Source organism: Ictalurus punctatus, chromosome 17, assembly GCF_001660625.3.
Source record: "Ictalurus punctatus breed USDA103 chromosome 17, Coco_2.0, whole genome shotgun sequence".
NCBI lineage: Eukaryota > Metazoa > Chordata > Actinopteri > Siluriformes > Ictaluridae > Ictalurus > Ictalurus punctatus.
The window spans coordinates 15,998,641-16,025,503 of record NC_030432.2 but is presented as its reverse complement, the minus strand read 5'-3'; the positions used below and the strand labels follow the sequence as shown (position 1 = coordinate 16,025,503).

The 26,863-nt window shown below is 38.2% G+C and overlaps 2 protein-coding genes across 2 annotated transcripts in view; both read left to right on the top strand.

Annotated features, from left to right (window-relative positions):
• The first annotated feature begins 736 nt into the window (after nucleotides 1-736).
• si:dkey-202g17.3 (4F2 cell-surface antigen heavy chain) lies at nucleotides 737-8,654 on the top strand. Its single transcript, XM_047161423.2, has 8 exons — nucleotides 737-1,118; nucleotides 3,167-3,331; nucleotides 4,365-4,444; nucleotides 4,590-4,667; nucleotides 4,786-4,841; nucleotides 5,028-5,223; nucleotides 7,370-7,477; nucleotides 8,070-8,654. Exons 1-8 carry the CDS (start codon nucleotides 737-739, stop codon nucleotides 8,451-8,453), a joined length of 1,449 nt encoding a protein of 482 aa, XP_047017379.1. The 3' UTR covers nucleotides 8,454-8,654.
• Nucleotides 8,655-13,393: 4,739 nt separating this feature from the next.
• The window catches only part of ptgir (prostaglandin I2 receptor), a 31,224-nt gene continuing 17,754 nt past the window's right edge, over nucleotides 13,394-26,863 (top strand). The window contains exons 1-2 of the mRNA XM_017490991.3: nucleotides 13,394-13,845; nucleotides 14,559-15,425. Coding sequence (XP_017346480.1) covers nucleotides 14,589-15,425 — 837 coding nt within the window. The 5' untranslated portion in view covers nucleotides 13,394-13,845; nucleotides 14,559-14,588. The remainder of the gene's footprint in view (nucleotides 13,846-14,558; nucleotides 15,426-26,863) is intronic.

Genomic DNA, 26,863 nt, shown 5'->3' with positions numbered 1-26,863 from the left:
TATGTATTTGAAGGGCAGCAAACTAGAAACAAAATCAGAGGGACAGTGAATGTGAGCACAGAAACATTCAGGTCAGGAAAAGCATCAAAGAAGTATTTTCTTCACAGAAGGTAAGCAGTAAGCAGTGAGCACTGACTTTCTGTCCTTATCACAGTGGGGAAAATGCTGTGTGTAAATTAAAAAAATAAATGGAATTATTCTGTGTAAATTCTATTCTTGTTATATAACAGTAACTTGTGTTCAAAACATGTTTCTTTATTTTTTCATATTTCCACTCACAAATCTCAAAAAGAGTAATGAATATGTGTTTGTTGTCTGACTTCTTATTTTGTTTATTCTTATCAGTGAAATGTACTGTACTGTGTACAGTATACACAAATAGTTATGGGATAAAATGCCTTCTCTAGTTTACTCTGGAACTTTTTTAGATGTTGGAAAGTTTTAGAGGGTATACACATGATTTTCTTTTTTGCTGCCTTTTGAATGTCCAATCAGGAAAAGTAGAAGGAGAGGAAAACTTTAGACACAAAGTGTAAAATAACCAAAATAATACAAATATTATTTATATACAAGCCACTTAACAAAATGCTTAGATTTAATCCTGTACTCCAGCTAGACTCTGTTGAGTGCTGATAATATTCTTGAACTTAAGGCATAACTGTCAGTCCTGATTTTTTTATGTGCATTCATGTCATTTTTGTCATGGTTACCTGTTTCTGTGTCTTAGTAAGGCAAGATGCTATTAAAGGTGGATGCTGACTCAGGCTATGGCAGCATGGTTGGTCCAGGTCTTGGCCTGGCAGGCAGTCTGGGGGCTTCAGAGACACTCCCTCTTCTCATTCCAGAGGATGAGCCAGAGCTGAACTTTTTGAAGCCCATGACTAGAGAAGAGCTGGAGGCAGCAGCTGGTGGACCAGGTTGGAAGAAGTTTCGCTCTCGTCTGGTTCTGCTCTTCTGGTTAGGCTGGCTGACAATATTGTGCATTGCTATCACTGTGATTGTACAGAGCCCACGGCCTGTAGCTGGTCACCTTCAGTGGTGGCAGAAGGACCTTTTCTACCGCATACAGCCAGCCCTGTTCCTGGATGTAGAGAGCACACGGTCAGGAGCTATAAGCAGTGAGTAGCTGCATGTTAGTAAAGTACAATCAGATATACTGTACAGACATAGAAACCATCCCTTATACTTTAATGTTGAACATTATGAATATACAGTGCCATCCATTAATATTGGCACTCTTGGAAAATATGAGCAAAGAAGCATGTGAAAAATTGTCTTTTTTGTTTAAATTTTTTGTTCAAAATATTCACAAAAATACTCTGCTCTTGCGGATATCAAACAATTGCAAACAAAACACAGGTTTATAAAAAAAACAACAACACTTTGTTAAATATATGTGTGCATAAATTATTGGCACCCTTTTAGTCTTTACTTTGTGCTACCTCCCTTTGCCAAGATAACAGCTCTGAGTCTTCTTCTATAATGCCTGATGAGGTTGGAGAATGCATGGCAAGGGATCTGAGACCATTCCTCCATACAGAATCTCTACAGATCCTTCAAATTTCAACGTCCACGCTGGTGGACTCTCCTCTTCAGTTCACCCCACAGGTTTTCTATGGGGTTCAAGTCAGGGGACTGGGATGGCCATGGCAGGACCTTGATTTTGTGGTCAGTAAACCATTTTTGTGTTGATTTTGATGTATATTTTGGATCACTGTCCTGCTGCAAGATCCACCCATGGCCCATTTTAAGCTTTCTGGCAAAGGCAGTCAGGTTTTCGTTTAATATCTGTTGATATTTGATAGAGTCCATGATGCCAGGTCTTCTGGCAATGACAAAATGTCCAGGTCCTCTGGCAGCAAAAACAGCCCCAAATCATTGAAGAACCACCACCGTATTGAACCATGGGTATGAGGTACTTTTCCATATGTCTACCGCTCTGTGTGCGCCAAAACTACCTCTAGTGTTTATTGCCAAAAACTCTATTTTGGTTTCATCTGACCATAGAACCCAATCTCATTTGAAGTTCCAGTAGTGTCTGGCAAAGTGAAGATGGATGAGAGTAGAGGCTTTTTTCTTGAAACCCTTCCAAACAACTTGCGGTGATGTAGGAGGCTTCAGGTTGTAGTTTTGGAGATTTTCTGACCCTAAGACACAACTAACTTCTGCAATTCTCCAGCGGGGTTCTTTGGGGTTTTTTTTCCACTCGAACCATCCTCTTCACAGTGCAATGAGACAGACACACGTCCAATTCCAGGTTGATTCATAACATTTCCAGTTGACTGGAATTTCTTAATTATTGCCCTGATGGTGGAAATGAGCATTTCCAATGCTTGTGCTATTTTCTTATAGCCACTTCCTATTTTGTGAAGCTCAACAACTTTTTGCCATACAGCACAGATATATTCCTTGATCTTACCCATTATTATGAGTGACTAAGGGAATCTGGTCTGTGTTACCTCATATTTACACCCCTGTGATACAGGATACATGGTTGAACAATTTCCTGTTTCATCACCCAGGTGTACTAAAAAAATGTAAAATATCAGTGGAAATATACTCCAAAAATATTTTTCTCATAGGAATTTATATGGATGCCAATAACTGAGGCACAGCTATATTTAACAAAGTTTTTTTTGATAAAACTTTGTATTTTTGTGAATTTTCTGAACAAAAGATCAAAAGGTTAAACAATAAAAACAATTTTCACTGCAGTCTTTGCTCATATTTACAAAGAGTGCCAATATTAGTATATGAAAAACATATGAAAGGCTTTACTGCTCAGATCGTTCAGAGGTAGGTCTTCGGGCATGTCAATAAGGACCTTGAGGACTTTGCTTAAACACATCATTTTACTATATATATATATATATATATATATATATATATATATATATATATATATATATATATATATATATCACTGTATATATGGCTAAATGTTTGTGGACACATATATGGGTCTTCCTGTAACTCTGCCTCTATGGGATTGTTTGCGCACTCTCTGCTCTGCAGTGAGTCAGGATTGCTTATATCAGCCTGTCTCAATGGCCAGCCTGTGTGCACTGGGTCTGTACTTTGTCAGAATTCCCTGTGTTTGAAATCTTGGGTTTATTAATAATATTTATAATTGTAACATTCTTCATTTTATTCTACTCGTGTACAGGAGTATCAGAGAGGCTGCCGTACCTGAAGTCTTTGGGAGTTGGGGTTATGATTTTGGAGGGCTTGTTCAGGTCTGATGTCTCTCTCCTAAACCTGACTTTGATTGACCACAAACTTGGTACTTTACCCGAGGTCCATCAGTTCGTTACTGACAGTCACACAGCAGGTAGAATTTAGAGTTTATATAGATATGCTTCTTACACCACTAACACTTTTTTTCTTATAGGGTACTTATATTGGGCCCTTCTATAACACTCATAAGCACTGCAAAAATCTTTCATAAAGCAAGGCTATAAAGGGTGTATATAGATGATTTGTGAGGTGACATTAGAGGTTTTATGTTGTATATGACTATGTCTTTATAGAAAAGAATGAAGAGAGAATTATCATTATGGCTTGATTGCTGCCATATGTTTATTTTTTATCTTGCAAGGTATTAAATTGTTTTTATTAACACATTCATGAAGCTTAAAACCTCTTAAGTGAGGTTATAGAAGTTGCACCTTATTATTTTTTGAGGACCATATCTATCTAATTGAAAACAAATGAACAAGAGAAATTAAAATCAAACATTTTTCTTTATTGTTTTTGTTTATGTATTTTGATTCATTTTTGGAATTCCCACTTATATTATTGATATGATATATTATTTTTTATTTAATAATAAAAAAATATATGCATACCTTTTACATTGTTTATTTTAATAAGCATTTGTGTATGTATCTTTTATTCTTTTTTCTTTTTTTTAAATTTGTTAATCGTACTGTATTATTTTGAACATGCACTATGCGTTATTGATTCATTATAGTGCAGTAGATGGCGATGTTCAGCTGTAAGTTAACACACCATGAAAATTCATTGTTGTGTGTACCTATCATCAGTGAATACTTCCTTAATAGCCAATTATTTACAGCTTGCCTTAACAGATATTTGATGTACTTACTTTGGAAAAAACAACAAAAACAAAAACAAAAACAAAAAAACATAAGCCCTCTAAATCCAGTGTTCATCTTTACTTTTCCAGTACTATTTAAAACTGGTCTACCATAACTCTTAGCATAGCATTTTGAACCTGAAAGAGTTCAAATCAGGTGATATTAGTAACTAGAATAATTTTCAGTTTTAATGAAAACTTTAGTGTCACTAAACAAAATTCCTCTGTGCTTACAGGATAATTAGTGTGACTGTGTTTAATTCAGGTATGAGGGTCATTCTGCACCTCTGCAAAGCAAGCACCAATCAGACAGAGATCTCATCAAGTGCTTCTGATTATGTCCAGGTAAATATGCACAACTGAATCATTTTAATGTGATTACCGTGTGTGTGTGTGTGTGTGTGTGTGTGTGTGTGTGTGTGTGTGTGTGTGTGTGTGTGTGTGTGTGTGTGTGTGTGTGTGTTACTAAGTATTCAATTATCTCTCCTAGGATTCATTAAGGTACTGGCTTGAGCAAGGTGTGTCAGGATTTGAAATCTGCAATGCAGACACAGAGTTTAGTGAGAAGGTGAAATTCTTCTGAGGATTCACTGACCTGATGTGTTCATGGTGGTAAAGAGAAAATCCATCATTTGTGTGCAAACAGAAAAAAATATGTTGTCCGTTTCTGTATTTGTGACTTTCAGACACTGAAAAGGTGGAGGGAAGTGGTCAAAGAGTTTGACACAGTTGGCAATGAAAGGTATTCTGCAATCATTTTAGACCTCACTGAAATAGTTCTTCATTTTTTTCAGGATTGTAAAAATGCAGTGCATTTACTTTCCAGTTTAAACAATGACACGGACATTATTCTGAGCTCCTCAGATGGTTGTACATAAATGAGTGTATGTCCTATTTTTTAAAAAATAATTATTATTTTATTTTGCAGGATTATGATGATGAGGGAAATAAATGATTCTGTTCCAGGGCTCGATATTTCGGAGTCAACTATAAACAGCTCTCTGGTGGAGTTAGTTTCAAGGTCTCTGATTCCTCCATCCTCACATCCATTGTCTGCTCCTGAGGTAGCTGAAGCTATGGAGACCAAGTTGAAGACCCTGCATGGAGAATGGCCAAGCTGGAGAGTGAGTAGAAATCTTGTAGAATTATTACAACCTAAACAGGTGTAAATGTCATGTTTAGTCCACAGGTCTCAAGCTAGATTTCCTAACAAAAATAGATGCGACATGTTCCTTTCAGTGTGCATATCTTTGTGATAGGCCGTTCTTTATACACGTGGTATACTTTATGCATCAATTATTTGCAAAATTATACATTCAAAATATCATTCTTAAGGTAATGGTTTGTTCAGTTCTTGAACAGGAACTACACATTGGGATTGTATTCATTACTTTATGGCATGGCTCTATTTTAAAACAATTCTAGGAAAAAGCATAATTCTCTTAGGACTTGCCAATTCTGACGTTATGACAAAAGGAAAATGTTTGATGGCTAGCACAGGGGTCACTTTCCCAAAAGCAGTACAGAGAAAAAATCATTTTCATGTACCAGAGGGAGTTTCACATCAAGAGCTTTTGGATTCAGTGGAATTCAATTTTATTCTTCATAACACACAACAATAATTTACACAGCACACGGATTACATGATATATATGCTACATTCACAACAGTGTAAGAAAGAGTAACAACAATTAGAAGTAATATTTGCATTGTGCAACACAATGCAGTATAATCACATTAAAATAATCCGTCCATCCATTTTCTGTACCGTTTGTCCTTACTGGGTCACAGGGGAACCTGGAGCCTATCCCAGGGGGCATGGGGCACAAGGTGGGGGACAAGCTGAACAAGAGCACCAGATTAAAATAATATCCCATAATAATAAAACACATGATGATCAATTTTTAAAAATCCACAAATAGCTGTGATTTATTATACATTGTTGAATGTTACAGTTACTTACCATAAAACCAAATAGTCAGTAGTTGGCCAGACTCTTGTGCTTTGTATCCAAGCAAAACATAACACTGACACTCCCAAGTTCCAGGATGACATCTGTAGGGTGCATAGAGCCAAAGCTGACTTGTTTGCCAAGACACTACAGTACAGTCACTACAGTACTTCTACAACAGATCAAACTTGTGAGATTATATGGAACAGCAGGTGAAACACCAAAATAGGCCAGCTGAATTGAACCCAGTCAGTAGATCTGTGGGCTAGAACGGACAGAAATCCAACACTCTTGGTGGCATCCTTACCTGACATTAAGCATCCTAAAGCTATTATTATGGAGAGTGGAGGTGTCACCAAGTATTAGAAGAATATTAGAAACAAAATGCCACATGTGATGAATTTTATCCAGAGACCTTACAATTCAAGAAATACAATAGACCAGGGGTTGTCAGCTGGCAGACTGCAATCTAGATGTGGACACAGCAAAGTATTTCAGCGGACCAAATACTTGAAAAAAGCTGATTAATGTATGAAAAAAATAGCCTTTAGTTTTCCAAACTTGAACCAGTACATCCTCTGTAGCAGATTGTTGTGGTTTATGCAGTCACTTTCATTTATGTAAATTATTTAGCTGAAGGCAGCTCATCAGACCAGAAATTTGCTATAGGGCTAGAGCTTAGGAAGGGAACAGTTTTTTTTTTCACAGATGAGAAAAAGTATTAGTTTATTCTCTGGATGTCAAATTCAAAATAGATATGTCTCAGCTGTTCAGTATCTGTGGTGCTAGTCATCCTGTGAAGTTCCTCTATTAAACAAAACATTTTTTTATAGTTATAAACAAATCACTAATTGTTCAGCATTAAAAAGAAACTGTTGTCACCATTCAGTCATCTTAATTCCTTCAGTCAGCTTAGTCCCCAGCATTAGACAGTATAAAGGACAATAGGAGCACCATGCCATTTAAATCAGCTAGATGGCTGATTTGCATGGCATGGTGCTCCTATTGTCCTTTATACTGCATGGGATATTATATAATATGCATGCATAAGAGTTCAAATATGATTATGGGAAGAAAATTACTTTCTGCCAGACAACACTGGGGTAAAGAGTCTGGTCATCTGTAAGATGGCGGCGTTTCTGGATCCAACATTCATAGTAAATGTTTTCAGTTGAGGTGAAACCGACCCCAGCTGTTTTCACTAACCACTGTAGGCTTTTGCATGATTAGTAACTGAAGTGATTGAGTAAAAAGGTTCTGCATTGTACTGCAGATCCTCTGTATGTAGTGATGTGCCTCACTGAGTGTGTATGTTTCAGGTGGATGGCCCTGTAGCCAGGAAGCTGCAGAAAGTCATCATGGTTCTGATGATGACCCTGCCGGGGACTCCCAGTATCAGATATGGTGATGAGATTAGTCAGGCACCAGTAAGCACACAGCCTTAAATAGTCTCCTTGCTAGAAATGAGCAGTTTTATCAACAAAAATTCTGTCTCTTAAAAGATAGCTCCAGGGTCTTCCATTTCAGTCCTAAGCTTGGTGTGGAGTTTCACATGTTGTCCCTGTGTCTGTGTGAGTTTCTTCTGGGTTCTCAGACAGAGACAAAAGACTCCATTTTCTTTCCCTTTGTCCTCACTGCTATCTAACAGACACTGAGATGGTGGTGGCTCAATTATTAAGGTGTTGGGTTACTGATTGAAAGCTTGTGAGTTCAAATCTTTGCACCACTAAGCTGCCACTGTTGGGTCCTTGAGCACTCAACTGCTAACACTAAATTGTTCAGCTGTATCCTGTCTGAAAAGTGTAAGACACTTTGGATAAAAGTGTCAGCCAAATAAGATAAATGTAGAAACTATGGTGTTAATAAGAGATCTCTTTTTAGATTTTTCCCCCCTGACCTATGTTTCAATTTCTCCCTAAATATTCACAATATAAACCTTAGTGTAGAATTAACACACACTTTTGAATAAACTGCTAAAAGTTCAGTCAGATTTATAGAAGAATTGTGTTTTTTTTGCAGAACCCGTATTACCCGAAGCATTCCACAGCTCTCTTCCATGCTCTGAGCCACGCTCGTTCTCATGAAGAAGCTCTCCTCTATGGCACCTTCACTTTTCTCACTTCCAATACCACATCACTCAGCTTTGGTTCCACAAACTCCACAACCACACTACCTTTGGCCTTCCTGCGCTCATGGGGGTGCATTCACTTCCTGGTGCTGTTTAACTTGGGTTCAGAGTCTTATGCTCTGGACTCTAACTGGACCTTGAGTCTTCCTGAAAGCGGAATGTTTGTAACTAGCACAGGTCTGGATCGCCTTGGTCCGGTGACTCTTCAGTCTATAACACTCCAACCTCATGAAGCCATTGTCATTAAACTGTTTCAGACAGACCATGATTTCTGAGAGTCAGGAAATAAGAAAATAAGTGGTTTCATGAATAGCCTGAAATAAAAATGATGTTTCTACAAATATTGCGACATATTACATTAATTCTGTACATTAGTGCCACTATACTGCAACTATAGATTTTTCTGTTAACCACATGAGGTCACTCTATTACACCTGCTACAGTGTCTCAGACTTTTCACATGATTGGACGTGAGATTTATCAACAGAGTCTTAAACAAACAGGATTTTGAAATTTGAGCTGTTTTGTGGTTAGCGATGTGTGTTTCTGTATTTTCTTCATACTTGCAGGTTATTAATGACTATGAGGTGAACTTAGATTTCTCAGAATTGACATCAGACAAAAGCCATGTCCAATAAACATTCCTTCATGTCCTGAACAGCCCGTGCTCAATTACTCAGAAAATAGCTGTTTTAAATTATTTTGTTGTGCTTGTCCATTGCAAATTAAAAACCACATGAACATTTCATTAGAAAACCAAAATTGCTACAAAAACAAATCCAGCTCCCTGTGGACATGCATGAGCATGAGCATGGTATTGCAGACAGAATATATTCAGATGTCACTTATACACTTGTATATAGACTTTTCATTTAACAATATGAGCACAAACACACTTTTCTTTCAACTAATGTAAAGACATAATTTAGAGTCTTTACTCCTTTTAGTTGATCAAGAAATTCTTAAGGCAATGATTATATAGTCAGATGGGCACGATTATGATTGGAGCTAAAGTCTTCAGGAAGGCAGATCTTCAGGAACAGGGTTAATGAACACTGCTATATGACATTACACCATTTTGACTAATTTATTGCAACAATTTAGGTGATACAGCAATTGTTCTTTTTTTTATTATTGTATTTTCCCTTTAAATCATTATAAAATAGTAAGGTCAGAGGCACAAGGTTTGTAATGTGACAGGGGTTGCTCAAACTATTACTTTCCTGTGTAAAGAAATTACGAAATTGTGACCACGCCTTAAGAAGAAGTGTGAAGTTTCAGTTCTCTATTTTTCTAGTGAAATTTACTAGCGTATGCTAACAGTATATTTTTTAATATGCTATTTCCATTTTCAGTGTGAGGAATTAAAATGTCTGTGCATGCTATGGGTGCCACTGAAAGAAAAAAAAAATGTCTACAAAATTGAAATTATAAAAGCATCCTTTAAGTCAGACACCAAGTCTATATTAAGGTAAATTCCAGAAAGACTTGCTCATAGTGAACCTCAAATTTCTTCACAGTTTATACTAAGGGGTTGTCCATATCTAATCATTTATTATCCTGGTCAATAACAGCAAATAATTGTATATTATATATTTTTAAAAATGTGTAAATGTGTGTGTGTGTGTGTGTGTGTGTGTGTGTGTGTGTGTGTGTGTGTGTGTGTGTGTGTGTGCATGTCTCCAGTCTATTTTGCATGATCTAAACTTCATATTTCATCCTCCATGTTATGCTGGCATAGATGTATAATTTGATCTACCATAAACCTAATTACACAAGCAGGTAATTTTGTAATCAGATAGGTATCTGATTATAATCATAGCATACCATTGTGATTTTCTTTTTAACATTTTTTTAATTGCATCTGAGTTCACGAATATTACAGACCTATTAAAAGGAAGCGAGTCATTATGCAGTGAGATTGGTGTTCTGAGTTCCTTTTTCGTATGGGTACAGGGAATGGATCTTTAATCTTAGTATGAGACTTTTGATAAATAGGAGGAATAGAAATAACACAAACATTTTCTTTTATGGACACTGCAGTTAGACCAACTATACTCCAGCATCAACTCCTTTCAACTGTTCACTGTCTGCATAAACAGACAAACAAGGGAAATTGGAGCAGTTGTTGTCTGCAGGCAGAAAATCAGGAACTTAAGACAAATTACAGTAGGAGATCAGTTTATGCAACCGATGCTTCTGCACATCACACAAAACAACACAGTGGAAGTGCAACTTAAATCATTACACTTTGAAATGGTTACAATATTTATTTGGTTTCCTGGGATTCTTCGAACAAGTCATACTAGCCAGCTATTCGGCTGTTTATTTAAAATCACCACACTGTTTTGATCATTGGGATATGCAGCCATAAACCATCCATGATATTCTCCAGGGGTATTGCAAGTTAATCAGCACTGTGTTGGTGACGGCCAACTGCAAAAGTGCAAACCACTTTTCACTTCATGAAGACAAAACTGAAGGCAGAAAGACCCACAAACAAGCAGCAACTGGCCTGGCAAAGCATCAAAGGAGGAAACTCAACACTTGGTGATGTCCATGGGTTCCAGATTTCAGTCTTTGACTGCAAATGATTAGCATCTAAGTATTTAAAATAATCAGAATATTTAAGATTGTTAGTTTGGAGCCTGTGAAAATGGGGTCATTTGTTACTCCAAATAAATTAGTGTTTTTTGTACTAATTTGGTGGTGATGACCTCATGTTGAGGTAGATGATAATGCTTTCCAAGAAAAAATAAGGGATTTTCCCCTTAGAGTCTATGGCCTAGACTGATGAATATGATGATAAAGATCTTATAAAGCTAAATTCCAGTCAACACTGAAGGAAAAAAAAGGATATCAATAACAAATTATAAATGCCAACCAACACCTGAATCTGAGTCAGGCTAATAAAAGCTCTTCCTAACCACAACAGATGTGCTCTGAGGGTGGGTTGGAGTGAAACATGGCACAATGATTAAAACTGGAAAACAGACTGAGCTTGTTCTTAAACTTATGTCATCAAAGTATGCTTACACTACACAATATCAGTAGTAACATTATGAAAGGGAAACTCTGTGCTGATTTACAGTGCCTCAAGGACAACAGACAGGTTTGTGTGATTAACAATATTACAGCCACCCACAGACAGTAGCACTTCCACTTTTTATGTTTTTTTTTTTTACAAGACCATTTCCTTGTTTACCAGCAGAGGCGAATGTGGAATGCTGAATGAGACTTGACCGATCGACCATGAAACCGAGCTGTCCTTTTATTGTAACCAGAAACACGTGTAAGTGTTTGCAATGAGCTGATAATGTGGGCCATTAAAGCATCTCACAATTAAGGATGAAACCCGCTTCCTTTCCAAAAAGCAGCATCGCACTTTATTGTGAGCTGTGCTACACCGCAAATGTTTGCAATGGCTGCTCATAGAATACTCATACATAATGATGATGACCATGAGAATTCAAATAGAAAGCCATGAAAGTGTGTGTACATGAACCCCAGCAATTTCTCTCATACACACACAGGCATTTACACAATCATCAAAGACAATGCACTTTTAACAATGGCCTTTTAAAAAATAAATAAATAAATAAATCAGTTTGTACATATACAGTTACTGATAGTAGCCCATCAGTTTCTCTGCACCTTTTGCCAACCCACCTTTAACCAATATGCAGTGAAAGGGACAGCCACACGGTAAAATCCAATGGACGTACATAAACACTGTAGGTGTGAATTCAACACTGTGGGTGTTAAATCAACCCTGGTGATTTTGCTGTGCATAAAACCACAACTGGCCAGATGTTATTCAGGTAGTAGACACAGTGATACTGGCATGGTAATGACATTGTAGCGGGTGTTACACTGGTATGAATGTATAAGATCATCTTTTAAGCACTGTTCACTATTATTGCACACACATGTTCCATACTGGTCCATCATGTATGTGCATATTTAAAGCTCTATGTACAATTTGTGTAAAATGCCCTCCACCCTGTTGGTGGATAGTTTCTCAACTTAGCACTGAAAATGATAAATTTAAAAGCCACAGCAACACAGCTTCACCGCCTACAGTATATAGTGTACACTGCCATGTCAGTGTCTCTGCTTGCTGAGAGCTGAGAAGGATCCACCACTTAAGTAATATCTAATCAGCAGTTCTTGATTGTTTTGATTCCATGTCCTAAATGTACTATATGTAAACATGTAGTAGATAGTCGCCCTGCTGAAAAATCCAGCATAGTCCGACCAGCTACCAGCTGTCAAGCAGGTCACAAGCCAGGCAAGTCAAACTGGTAGATCATCTTTGCCCAACGGTAGGCTAAGTGATGGCAGAAAGGATGCAGTTTCTGATCTCAACTATTTATTGATCAATTTAGTCTAGTAATAAGGAAGTGGGAAATCATTTACCTACTGGCAAAGACAATCTACCAGTTTGACAAGCTTGGTAGGTGCTTTGGCAGCTTGTAGATGGCCAGATCGACAGATCAAGCTGTTCAGTACAACATCCCTGGGAAATCTGAAAGGTTATTTCATCATTGTCGAATGGCAAAGATTGTCAATGAGTGTCATTTCATGCAGGAGTGAGTAAGTTTAGTTGCTTATTCCCTAACCCCACTGACCACAACGAACAAATACATGACCAAACACATGAGCAAACTTTTTACGTTAATGATGTTGATTGTTTGGACTCATAACGCTTTGTTTCTTCAGTACAATATTAGCTACCATCATCTTCTGATATTGAATATTAAATAACACTAATAAGAGTAATATTATGTTAACTATGACCTTTTTGATATTTGCTGGAGGAAAAACAAATGTTGCTTAGCACTGTGCCGTTTATGTCTTGATGGGGAATCCATAAACAAATAGGGGTTGCCATGTTTTGTCATTTTCCATGCATGCGGATTAGTATTTTGCTTCATCCTAGATTTCCACCCCCAGGAAAGTCATTGGATACACCCTGGCCACCCCCCACTGTAAAAGTTCTGGATATACCCCTGGTGATAAATTAAGAATTGTCAAGAAATGTAGAAAAATTACATTTCGGGTATGCAGACCTCTATAAAGAAATGTAGTTATTGAAGTCCTGAGGTAAATTAGACAAAGACAGATTCTTGGTAGGCTAATGAGTGGCTGGGCAGAGCAGTAATTAGAGGCAGTTACAGTCTGTGCACACAAATACACACACACACACACACGCACACCGGTTCCTCTGCTCTGTCTCTCCTCCCTGTTTCTCACGTCTATACTACACGACTCCCAGACAACCAACAGTCAGTCGTTACAGCGAGGCACAGGAAACAGCGACAGGAAGCTTTAGCGTCGTTAAAACTTTCATTTCGACCGAACTACAGCGTCATTATCCTACATCATATATCAAAAATACCTGAGGCTTTTTACGTGCGTTTATTTGACGCGAGTTATGGAGCAGCTGTTACAGATGTTTGATCAAACTTAATTGAAAAGGAAATCACACTCTGTGCCGGTTCCCTGTGTCGACGGGTTTTATTGTTTGTTTGTTTGTTTTGTTTTTACTGAATATGAGGTTTGTGTAAGGACGAATTTGAAGCATCTTTAATACAGATATTTTATCGACTCGGCTGAAATGCACAGTTTCTGACAGATAAACAGAAATGGGAAATCCTCTAACAGGTGCGTGGCTCAACATACTCTCTTATATTATATTCTAATAAAATAATAATCTTATAAGATATTGACTTGAACCTCTGTGCATATGGATATGGTTCATTACTTTTTCATTACTGACCAATGCATAGTCGTAATGTGAATGCGAACATTGCTCTTTTCAGTCTATATTAAACCAAATGATTACCATATAATGTGCTTTAGGTACAGAGACCTTTATTGGAAATAAGCTTTAAGACTGGGAGTCATACTGACTGGAGCATTTCATAACGTGTGGTTCTTTCTTTTATTCTAATAAGTTGAATTGTGTAATACTGTATTATCCCTGCTGGAGAAAAAAAACCCCAATAGAAACCATCACAGAAATTCTAATGGTTTCCACTACAAATACCATTACAAACCATCAGCTTACCATTAAAAGCATTACCATTATTGGTCCTTAATGGTATCCACTAGACATAACATGTCACCAATAGAAGGCAACAAATTTCCAGTAGAGACCCACCTTGATCATTACACTCTCCATAAAAAACAATACAATTCCCATTATAACCATTAAAACCATCATAATTTCTGTGAGGGTTTCTATTGGGGTTTTTTTTCCAGTAGGGATATATGTAAGGAAGTCATTTCAAATAGACTTCTTTGCTAGTAAAAAAAAAAAAAAAAAAAAAAAAAAGGCAGTAAAAATGAACTATATTTTTAACTCTATTCCACAGTCTTCCTGGGCTCAGGGTAAGAGCGACTCAATGATGATCCCAAACAGTGCATGTGAAAATGTCACGCACATCGAAGTGCAAAAGAACCCTGCGAACCTGGTGGTCAGTGCCATCATGTTTCTTGCTGGTGTGGTGGGCAATCTGCTAGCTCTGGCCATTCTCGGGGTCCACCAAAAAGAACGACGGACCAAATCCAATGTCTTCTGCATCCTAGTAACAGGACTTGCTGTGACAGATCTAGCAGGGACGTGCTTGCTCAGTCCACCAGTGTTTGTGTGCTATGCTCATGCTACCTCCCTGGTGGGCTTAACTGGCGACATGCATCTCTGTGGCTCCTTTGCCTTCGCCCTGACCTTCTTTGGTCTGGCATCCATGCTGATCCTGTGTGCCATGGCAGTGGAGCGCTGCCTGGCCATCAGCCACCCATATTTCTACTCCAAGCACGTACGGCGCCACTTCGCCAAAGTTGCGCTAATCCTTATCTACCTTTTTACAGGTGCTTTCTGCCTGCTGCCCATCTTTGGCATTGGCCGCTACAAGCAGTACTGCCCTGGCACATGGTGCTTTATTAAAATGGAGGCTGGGAATGAGGATAAGGAAGAGGGGAGGCGCACACTCGCCTTCTCCCTCTCTTATTCTCTCTTAATGGCCTTGCTCATTGCTGTTGTCTTTGTCTGTAATGGCTCAGTCATCGTCAGTCTGTGCCGAATGCACCGAAGCCAGATCACACGCCGAGGTTCTGTGGTCTCGACAGGGCGCAAGAAAAGGCTTAGCACCTGGTTTGGCCAGGGTGAGGAGGAGATGGACCACCTGGTGCTGCTGGCCTCCATGACTATCATCTTTGTCATCTGCTCCTTGCCTCTCACTGTAAGTGTATGAGCTGATCATATCACACTCTTTGCTACAGTACATTATAGTTAGGTTAAGTGGATTACAAGCTATGCAGCAAAATGGTGATAAATAGTTAGACGTGCTGTATACAGTGTGGACAATATTCTAGAAAAGCTGCTATACTACAGATGTATAGCTTGTAGACTTAAAAAAAAAAAACACACATTATACCTGAGACATGTTCTTTCTGTTTTCTCTTTCCTGTCTCAAGGCACCAAGTTTATTAATGAAGCTGAACAATTGCCCAATTCTGTCAGCTGTAAAAGTTTTGTCTTTTGTTTAGGTGATAGTAAATTGTTACCAGTTGTGAGTTGTTTACTCTGTGAGCATTCAAGTGCAATAAGGCACTCTTAATAGTGCATATCATTTCTGGATATGACAACATGTTGAAATTCTCAGCTACAACCGGGATCAGTCAGGAACAAACGGTCCTCCATTGATTTTGGTACCTTGGTACAATGCTACATAGACACAGACACACACACACGCACACACACAAATAATTCATCTCAGTGTTTACTATCTATGTTAACAATAGGTGTGTCTCGGTGTGCTGAGATATTATGTAACCAATGCTGGAGTACTTGTATAGTAGGTCTAGCCACCTGCTGTTATGTCATCTCTGTTTAAGCATTATCTATAACTTCCTATAATACGTGTCTTACTAGCCTGGAGAAGTGGATTAGACCAACTTGACCTCCATGTGACTGACTCTGTGTCGGGCAGGTATTGAACTCTTATTAATCATAGCCACCATTAAATTCTTCCCACCTGTATGTTTCAGCTATTACTTTTTGTCAAGGAAGAAACAGGCTTTTGCATTATTGTAGTTGTTAGATAGTTTTCTTGTTGATTTTTTTTTGTATCACTGTTATTTGACCTTTGCTGAATATATGATAACAGAAGGGAGTTGCTGCACACACAGATGAAAAAATGGCAATGCTGAATGTTAATAAGGATAAAAAATAAAAAAAACTCAGGAGATGTTATTTTGTACATTTCACTGGCAGTGAAGCTTATATAGTATAGTATACGATATATCATATAGTACATATGTGACCTGGATATTTTAGTACATATTTTAGTATTTGTAGTACACACACATTTTGTATTTATGCTAATAATTACTGACTGTAGAGCATCTGTTGCAAAGCACAAATGATCACACCCTGTACCTTACCTATGTGTTGAAAAGGACCACCAGTAATAAGATAATATTCAGGGTTGTTGACCATCCTCAGTAGAGCAGTGGCACTGACATAGTAGTTGCAATGGTATGAAATCCAGAGCTCTCTCAAGCACTTTCTCTCACTCTCTCTCTCTCTCTCTCTCTCTCTCTCTCTCTCTCTCTCTGTATGTATGTGTGTGTATTCCAGGTAACTAATACTGTTGCTTGTTATATAATATTTTGCAGTAAACAAAACACAAAATCGATATGGTAAAGCAATACTAGCACCAATAGTTGGGATCTCCTTTTGTTCTGGGGAACTCTATAGTCTCCTATAGTATTATTATCCTGTAAGCAAATAGCTACCCCGTTGTAGTCCCTTTACAAACACCAACTCATTCAAGCCACTCATTCGTGAATTCATTATCACTACTGCACAGTGTGACGTGTGAATATGTTGGTACTAATTTCTAGTACATTGATGTGCATGCCATAAGGATTGGCGAACATTAGCAGATGACTGAAAACACTTACTGGACTAACTACTGTCAATCACTGCTTTCCAGTGAAGGTGGCAAACTACCATCAATGTGCACAATTGCAAACACCAAAATTACAAATAGTGTATGCTGCAGGAGCAGTGGAGCGTGACATACTATGTTATTTAGGTTCTTAGACACAAAGAGTGGAAACTGAGCTAGAGATGACTAGCAAGTTGAGAGAATTCAAGGACTGAATAAATACAATAAGATACCCATAAGTGATGCCCTGCTGGACAAATGGCTTTGATAACAAAATTACAGAGGCTAAACAACTTCTTGCCAAAGGACACGATGGACCGGCTGTGGCTTAGTTGGTAGAGCGGGTTGTCCTCTAATTGTAGGGTTGGCGGTTCAATTCTCCGCCCGCATGACTCCACATGCCAAGACACTGAACCCCAAGTTGCTCCCGACGGCAAGTTAGCGCCTTGCATGGCAGCTCTGCTATCATTGGTGTGTGTGTGAGTGGGTGAATGATCCACAGTGTAAAGCACTTTGGATAAAGGCGCTATATAAGTGCGCCATTTAACATACACTCACCGTCCACTTTAATAGAACACCTGTAAACCCGCTCATTTATGTAGTTATCCAATCAGCCAATCATGTGGCAGCAGCCACAGGAACTTCACTTAATGTTCACATCAAACATCAGAATGGGGGAAAAAGAGTGGTCTCTGTGACTTTAACCGTGGCATGGTTGTTGGTGCCAGATGGGCTGATGTGTGTATTTCAGAAACTGCTGATCTCCTGGGATTTTCACACACAACAGTCTCTAGAATTTACAAAGAATGGTGTGACAAACAAAAACACTGAGTGAGCGACAGTTCTGTGGGTGGAATATGAGACGTCAGAGGATATGAGATGTCAGAGGAAAATGGGCAGCTTGGTATGAGCTGGAAGCTATATATAGTAACTCATATAATCACTCTTTACAACCATGGTGAGCAGAAAAGCATCTTAGCATGCACAAAACATCGAGCCTTGAGGTGGATGAGCTGCAACTATAGAAGACCACATCAGGTTCCACTCCTGTCAGCCGAGAACAAGAATCTGAGGCTACAGTGGGCACAGGCCCAGGACAGCTGAAGACTGGAAAAACATCTCCTGGTCTGATGAATTTCTGTCAGGACACGCAGATCTTGTAATCAACAGCATGAATCCATTGACCCAATCTGCCTTGCGCCAACAGTTCAGTGGTGGTGGTGTAATGTTGGTTTCTTGGAATCTTTTGGCCTCTCAATAGCGATCAAGCATCATTTGAATACCATAGTCTATATGAGTATTATTGCTGACCTAATGCATCCCTGTCTTCAGTTGATGACGGCGGTGACAGTGGTTGATTGCAGGTGTCAGGGGTGGGGAAGGGTGGAGTTCAAATAAAAATGCACCAATTGCAACAAAGGGTTTCACAAAAACACACAATACAGTTAAAGGAAAGCTAACAAGAATTGATGGGGACTTCTCAAGAAGCATGACAAGCAGGTTTACCGAGGGTATACGCTAATATTGATAGTTAGAAGTTGTTATATGCAAACAGCCTTGGGGAACAAGTAATCATGTGGCGTATACATGCGTATGTCCTGACTACACCGCTGGTTGCATGTTGCCATACAATGCACAGACCGACTGGCAGCCCGTAGTACGTGGTTTCAGTGTAATGAACTGTTGATATAATTGAAATTTTAAGTCACAAACACAGAAAAACGGTGTAATACAAACAATGAAATTTACCGGTGCTATTATACTAGCACTATCAGCACTATTGGGACGCTGCTTGTCTAATTACATAAGTGGACCGTAACTAACTGTGGCCTTCACCACTGACATCAGTACCCGACATCACTAAACCCCTTGTGGTTGAATGAGCACAAGTCCGTACAGACCCTTTCAAAAATCTAATAGAATGCTGATTAGTGGAGACTTTTTTAGGAGCAAAGGGGGCATCAACTCCATATTAAAGCCATGGTTTTGGAATGGGACATTCAAAAAGCACACAGGGCTGTGATGGTCAGGTGTCTACATACATTTGGCCATATAGTGTATATGGATTTAAGAGCATAAGAGGCACTACAGCTGTCAGTGAGGCCAAAATCATCAAGAGACAGGTATTGGAAACTCTGTAATGCAATTTTTTCCTGGTTATATTGATACAGTAACCATCTACTGAGAGTTGTGTAACCAAGAAAAGGTCATCCTGGTTGATTCACACCTTTTACAGTCTTTAAATGTGGCTTTATACCTTCTAAAGTAATCATGGAGTGCAGTTCCACATTTACAGCACATTATGCAGAACATGATATCACTTCAGCCTACAGGTGTTTTATTGCAGCCTTGAACGTTTGTCATCTGAAGTTAATTTATAGCTTGCCTGCTATAGCAATTGCTGTTTGCTCAACAAACGAACACCTACATTAGCCTTGACTCTTATTGCACAGTGTCCTGTACTGTTTATTATAATTTTTTTGCAACCAGGAAAATCTGTAATGGACACAAGTCCAGTGATTTACAGCACCTATGGTTTCCTGTTTTTTTCTACTTTTCTTTCTTTTTTCTTTATCGGTCTTAAGCTGTGAATTCTATAAATGTTGAATGTGCATGAAAGGATCTCATCATTAGGAAAGGTGGTAGGTTGGTAAGCCTTTTTCCATTGCAGAGGCACACACTCCTTGGCACCTGTCAAGGGTTGGGATAAATTAGTGAACAGTCAGTTCTTGAAGTGTTGGAACCAGGAAAAATGGACAAAAAAAAAAAAAAAAAACCTCTCAAATTTTAGATTAGTCTGTTGATCTTCTAATTTACTGTCTATGGAAATACATGATCTTGCATGTTGTATACAGCAAGTTTTCTTCTTGCTGTGTGCTAAGATAATAGATGTTTGTACAGGTGATGTGTAAGACAAAATAAATTAGGATTAATTAATATGGTGTTTAACTAAAAGGCCACGCCTTTTTCTAACATCGATGTTTAGCAAAACAAACCATTACCTTGTAACCAAGTGATATATCTTGTTAAGATGGTTTTAGTGCAAACCTTGGTTGTGAAATAAGCTCAAAATATATTTTGAGGAACTATTTATGTGAGATAGCCGTGATTTTAAGATTCTCACATTGGGTTTTCACGTCCATGTTTGCATAAGTGTTGAGTTTATAGCATTTAATATTATTGATAGTGTAAGGCTGTAGAAAAATCCGGTGGACAAAAGCAGAAGCCAGGTTCTGTACATGGTACAGGCTTCCTCTTCATAGTTAGTAACTTGTAATGATTAACTTATTAACTTATTAATTGGTGTTGTGGCTTGATGATTAAAATCCTTCTCAGCCGTGACCAGGATAAAGTGGTTACTGAAGATGAGTTTACACACACACAAACATCAGGTTTAAGTGACCTTAAGTGACCTTTAATAATAGCTAGACCATCACAGCACTAAAATGAAGAGAAAATTAATTATATTAAAATTCATTACTCTATTCCTTTCTTATAACACTTTGGGCATGTCTGTGATGGCCTCACGATGAGTATCGCCCAGGCTAAAGATCCACTGCAACCCTGACCAGGGTAATGCGGTTACAGAAGATGAATGAATAAATGAAGACTTTGGACATAAACACTGCAGGCTCTTCCTTAAGAGTCTAAAAACACCCAAAGGTTCTGTTATAAATCCCCTGTTTGTTTTTTCCTTCCTTTTATATACATTCTCTTGTTGGCTTTCACATCACTATGCCGATAATGCAAAATTATACTTATCAACTGGCCAGACTCAGCAGCACAGCCATCACAATCACATCAACAAAGTAGCTTTCACCGTTGGGCTGCTTTCTTTTATTAGCTAACATGCTGCTCTTTAACCGTATTAAAATTGATTAGCAGCTCTTACCAACTGATCTTACTAACTGCTGTCTATTTTAAGGCATATATCATCAGTAAGATCAATATCAGAGTAAATGTATCAGAGTGTAAAGAGCTAAGTGTGATAATGTCTGAAGCAGACATTGGGAAACATGTCTAAACCTTTGTTTTAGAAACCTGTCCTTGCTAATTGGTTTATTTTAAGCATAAAATAAGGGTTAGGACTTGTTACCCTTTATATGAAATGTATTATATGAAATGTGAAAACCTGAAGTCCACACTGATCCTACTGTATCTTGTTAATGCTTAGTGAATAAGGGAATGACTCAAGAGTTCCTATAATTGCAATGCTGGGATTTGGATAAAACGCGTCCAAACGGAGAGACTTGCAGACCTTTCAGACTGCAATCAACTATTTGTTGATTTAAAGCCTTTTGGGATATTTTGCACTGAGGTAGTTCAGAGAAAAGACTTTATAATGATTTAGTAAATACATGGTTCTTAGATCTGTTACCCTTTGACAAAATAAACTTGAGTAATGGAGCGTTGGATCTGCTTTCATGCATCGACAGACACATTGAGCCAAGTGATTTTCACAACATCAAATCATGCAAAAAACACATTATTTTCCATGCTCCACAGGAATGCCCTCTCTGTTCAAGACTTGGTCATTTCTGTTGTGTGAGTTATTTGCAGAATGACTGTGTTGAAAGATGAAGCGCCATCTGGAATTGATTTCTAAGATGACACAGTTGGATACGGTTTCTATGAACATGCTAACAGAAACAGCTATTGCTATTACTCATCCATCCATAACTCTTTATTCATGAGAAGGAATAAAAGTAAGGAATAAAACATGAAGGGGCATGTTGTTATAGGAAAATAATTAATAATGGGGTCGTGTGATGCAGGCCAACGTGAAGATTAATTTTTTCCTATAACAGCTTGTCTCAAAATGTTTTATTCATTTTATACCAAAACAATTTACTGTCTAATTGTTTTAATTTGTTTATTTGTTTTTTTTAATGGCATGCTTTTTAGCCATTTACAATTACATTTAATGTTGTGGAACAGTCATAATAAGTTAATTCCTCTGATCAATTACCTTATAGCAGCTATAAACAGAACATAAACATAAGCAGCTATAAACAGGAAAATAAACATAAAATCCCCTAACGTTTTCTTGAAATTATTAAGACAAAATGCAGCTTGTTACGAAGAAGTTTTCCTGTGGCAGAAAACCCTGGAGTTACAGCTTTACATCTGACTGTTACAAAATGCTGACACTGGAGACTCCTTCCATTAATGTTAAAAAATAAACATCTCATCACAAAACTTCACCATATGAATGATTATAATTAGTAACAGTGGTGGGATATGAGTTGACTAATAATAATTGCTGTCCTTTTTTGTTCATCTGAAACTATTACTAAGGCCTAAAGAGTTTTATGTTTATTTAACCACTTTTCCAGAACCACAGAAATGGCTCTATTGATTTATTGGTTGATTAAAATGGTTACAATCATGGTTTTTACAATCGTGGTTTGTTCAGTGTGGACCAAAAACCATTTGTATGTGTCTGACTCAGTTCTGAGCTGCTTCCTTTCATTAGCTAAGTGACATCATTACCTTGTAAATCTGTAGAAATCGATCAACAATCTTCTTGCCTATAATATAATAACATTAATACCCTTAATACCATTGAGATCAATAATAGTGTGAATAATTGGTGATCACTATCGATGTGTGGTAATTGTGCTTCCAGCTCTATAGGGTTAATCAAACAAAATTGAAGAATTAAGGCTGAACTGTTGCTGAGAATTACAGGAATGTTTTAATGAATGTTGATTATGTGGTTGTTATGGTTATGATTATGTGGTTGGATGACTGGACCAAACTTTCAGTAGGCCCAATTTCCAAGGCCCAATTACTTGAACATGATTCATCTATTTACAAAAAAAAAAAAAAAAAAAAAGCCTTCTACTAAAGCCTAACCCAGGGGTTTTTCATTTTTGTTAAATGCATTTGTTTTCGAAAGAGCCATTGGAAAAACGAATATTTTACTATGATAAAAAACCTCGTTTTCCAATAACAATAACTTTATTTAGGTCCATAGACAACTCAAAAACAAACAAATATGCAACAAACAATAGGTAACGTTGCAATATGGAATTAATTGTGCAGGGCTTTCACTTTGAGATTGAGTTTCCACCTGAGCAGCATAAAACCTTTCTCTCTCTCTCTCACTCTCTGTGTGTGTGTGTGTGAGTATGTGTGTGTGTGTGTGTGTTTGTGTGTGTATCTGTGTTCTTTTCCCTCTCTGTCTCACGTGCCATCACGTCATACACTGTTCAGGCTGACAGGGGCACGTCTTTTATTTTATGAATGATTTCCTCCTTGTTCGGGAAATCTGCAAACAGTTCAGTTGCCATACTCAACACACATGACATATCCTCCGTCAGTAAAAGGTGTTCCTTGTATTACAATCTCCAATGAGCCATTAAGGTTGGCAGCATTCAAGCTTCCTTGCTTGCAGCTGTTGCTGTCCGGCTTGCAGTTTATGTTGGAGCTCCACCAGGTACTTTGCTGCAAAAGCAAAATCTCTCTTACCATTTGATTTTTTAAACGAGGCAATACGTTCCGTGCAAGTCAGACACAGCAGAGAACCAGAGATTTCAATAAAAGCACATGTTTCAGTCCTGCCACTTTTTAAATTTTCGATGCTCCTCTGATTTCTTTCTTTTTGGCATGATAGGTTACCATAGAAACTTGAGTGGATTGGTGTCATGACACGAGCGCACAGCACTGCAAACGTGCACTGGCTGGAGTGACTTGAAATCTATTATTGTAAACTGAATTTTCATTAACTTCGGTAGGCTGTACAACAAAGGAATTGTAATTGACTTTGTATTTTCTACAGGAAACTGACCTCTAGTGATGTGTCTTAGATTTGAACTATGATATGTTGGTGAAGGGTGAGACACCGGGCGAGCCACACGATTTTTGTCAGAGCCACATGTTCTTGTGAGCCATAGGTTCCCGACTACTGGCCTGACCACTCAGTGGCCATCTTGCCAATGTTCTGGGCAGTTACTTTCAATCATACAAGACCAGGGCTCTCTCTCTCTCTCTCTCTATCTCTCTCTCATACACACACACACACACAAAAATTGCTTTGTGTGTAGCACGTTTCTTAATAACAAAGCACCCTATATCTATGGAAGCCCTAAGCGGCCATGCATTGCTAATTTTTCCTTTCTTGTTTTCTTGTGATCTCGATTTAATTTTTCTGTGTACTCGACATCCATCGTCCAGATGACAATGGGTTTTTTGAGTGGGTTTTTGGTTCAATGCCTGAAATAAGGTCTGTGGTTAACACAAGCTCAAGATAATTTTATGTTTTATTCTACGACATAAAATACATCAGTAATACCTCACTCGTGATTTTTTAAAGCCGTTACGTGTCTTGAAAAAGTTGCTAATATGTGGCTAAATGGGACTACGGAGGTTGTCGGGTACATTATATGTCATTACGCTGAACAGGAAATCTCATCTACTGCAGCCTCGTTGTGTTTATACTCACGCTCTTGCAAACTATTCCAACTCAAACTTTCCAACTTGTACACGTATCAATTTATAGTATTTTCCAATTTTTTAAATAAAGATTGAAAGAGTTGTCAGAATCCTAGCTGTGGTGATGTTGAAGTCATGCGACCGTGGTGTAGTTCGTGTTCTGTGAAGATTATCTTGATGAACAAAACGTGTAGGAATCATTAACTTTTGTTGGTCACAGAGCTTATTTTCTTTAATAATCTAAAAGCCAGTGGAAAAATCCTCTTGGCTTTTTGTGGAGGGAATCAGGATGATGCTAACTTCCCGGGTGGCCTACAAAAATACCTCATCCCTGCGGGATTGACGACTTCCACATTACCGTCAGACACTTGAGAAGGGGACATCCGTCTCTCTTAATGCGGAGATAAAGGCCATCTCTACAGCGGGCAATTATTACATTTATGATGGCGAAGATGCCAATGTGCATGTAACTCCAGTCCCATTCACAAAGTGCAAGATTTTCTCAGGATAAGAAGAAACATCTCGGGGTAAGAAAACAACTTGTTATGTCGAGCTCATGAGAAAATTAAGTCATTATCACAAGAAAGTATCAAAGAAAACAAAATTATAAAGCATGGCCATTTAGGGCTAGTAGTTTAATGGATTAAGAAAACCATGAGAATGAAGTACTGCAAATGATGTAGATAATATATTTTTTCCCCTCAATAAAAGATGGTTCTTAATGTAAGATGGTTTTATGACTTTCTGAAGATTTACGAGTGACTAGGCATTTATATTTTATGCATAGTTGGTGGATAATGGGATATTTCGAAAGAGTTGCCATGTATTTAATAAATGATGTTGTTTTAAGTTCTAATTATAGAGTCAATGTTACATTTCTGTGGATTTAAATCATATCCACAACCCATGTCTTGTTTGCCAATTTTAATCTGAATATAAACTTCCCTGGGAGATTTTCTTATCTGAAAGGAGTGTAAAGAGCCTGGTGACTTTATTTAGTGTCTCATCGTTTATCAGTAGTGGCCTCTATATTTGTGGACTTTTATTATGTCTTAAAGTACTTTAAATACTATATTATTTTCCACCTCTAAAAAGGTTATTTTTGCTGTGACTGTGCAATGTGTATTCTTCAACTGAAGCTTAATGATACTATACACATAGTATATGCATACAATGCTCAGCCAACAATGATCAGCCATAACATAAAAACCAGTGACAGGTGAAGTGTATAACTTGATTGTAATGATTCTCTCATTACAGTGGCACCTGTCAAAGTTTGGGATAAATTAGGTAGCAAGTGGCCAGGCAGTTCTTGAATTTGATGTGTTGGAAGCAGGAAAAATGGGCAAGCATAAAGAGCTGAGAGACTTTGACAAGGGCCACATTGTGATGATTAGACGACTGGGTCAGAGCATCTCCAAAACAGCAGGTCTTGTGGGGTGTTCCTGGTATTCAGTGGTTAGTACCTACCAAAAGTGGTCCAAGGAAGGACAACCGGAGAACTGGCGACAGGGTCATGGGCGCCCAAGGCTCATTGATACGCATGGGGAGCGAAGGCTAGCCCGTCTGGTCTGATCCCACAGAAGAGCTACTGTAGCACAAATTGCTGAAAAATTTCAAGCTGGTGATGATAGAAAGGTGTCAGGACACACAGTGCATCACAGCTTTCTGCGGACAGTATGTGGCCTGCATATGTGGATAACTAGAAACGAAGAACTAGAAAGATGAATAGGTCGCGTTTTTGTTGAGCTTTGTGTAATTACAGCTGTCCTAATCCCAGACTGGCTCTGTTTTAGATATGAGTATTAGATTTCTTGGACAAAATAAAGCACACTGTTGAGCCGGTAGTGCGGAGATAACATGTGAGGGATGGATTGAATAGATGTGGTTGTGACGTTATGCAATTTGTCCGCTGTGAAATCTTTGGGGTCAAAGAGAGTGTGAGCTGAAGAGGAACAGTGAATTAGGTGGTGTGTGTTTGTACATGTACAGCTATTATGGAAAGTGACAGCTGCAGCTACAGAACTTTACTGGCAAATCACGAGTTCATTCCAGTAAGTAAACAGAGCTTTAGACTTGTTCACCATGCTGTTACTAACCGTCAGTGATGACATGTTCACATCTGCACCACTGACTCAATTGAGCCTCCAAAAAGGATGATATATTGTGATGTCAGGAATCGCAACATCTGGAAACTGCATGTTTTTAGAGAAATTACTCTTAAAACAGGAAAGGTTGATCTCTTTTCTATTTTCTGGTATTTAGAGTCACAATATAATATAATAACC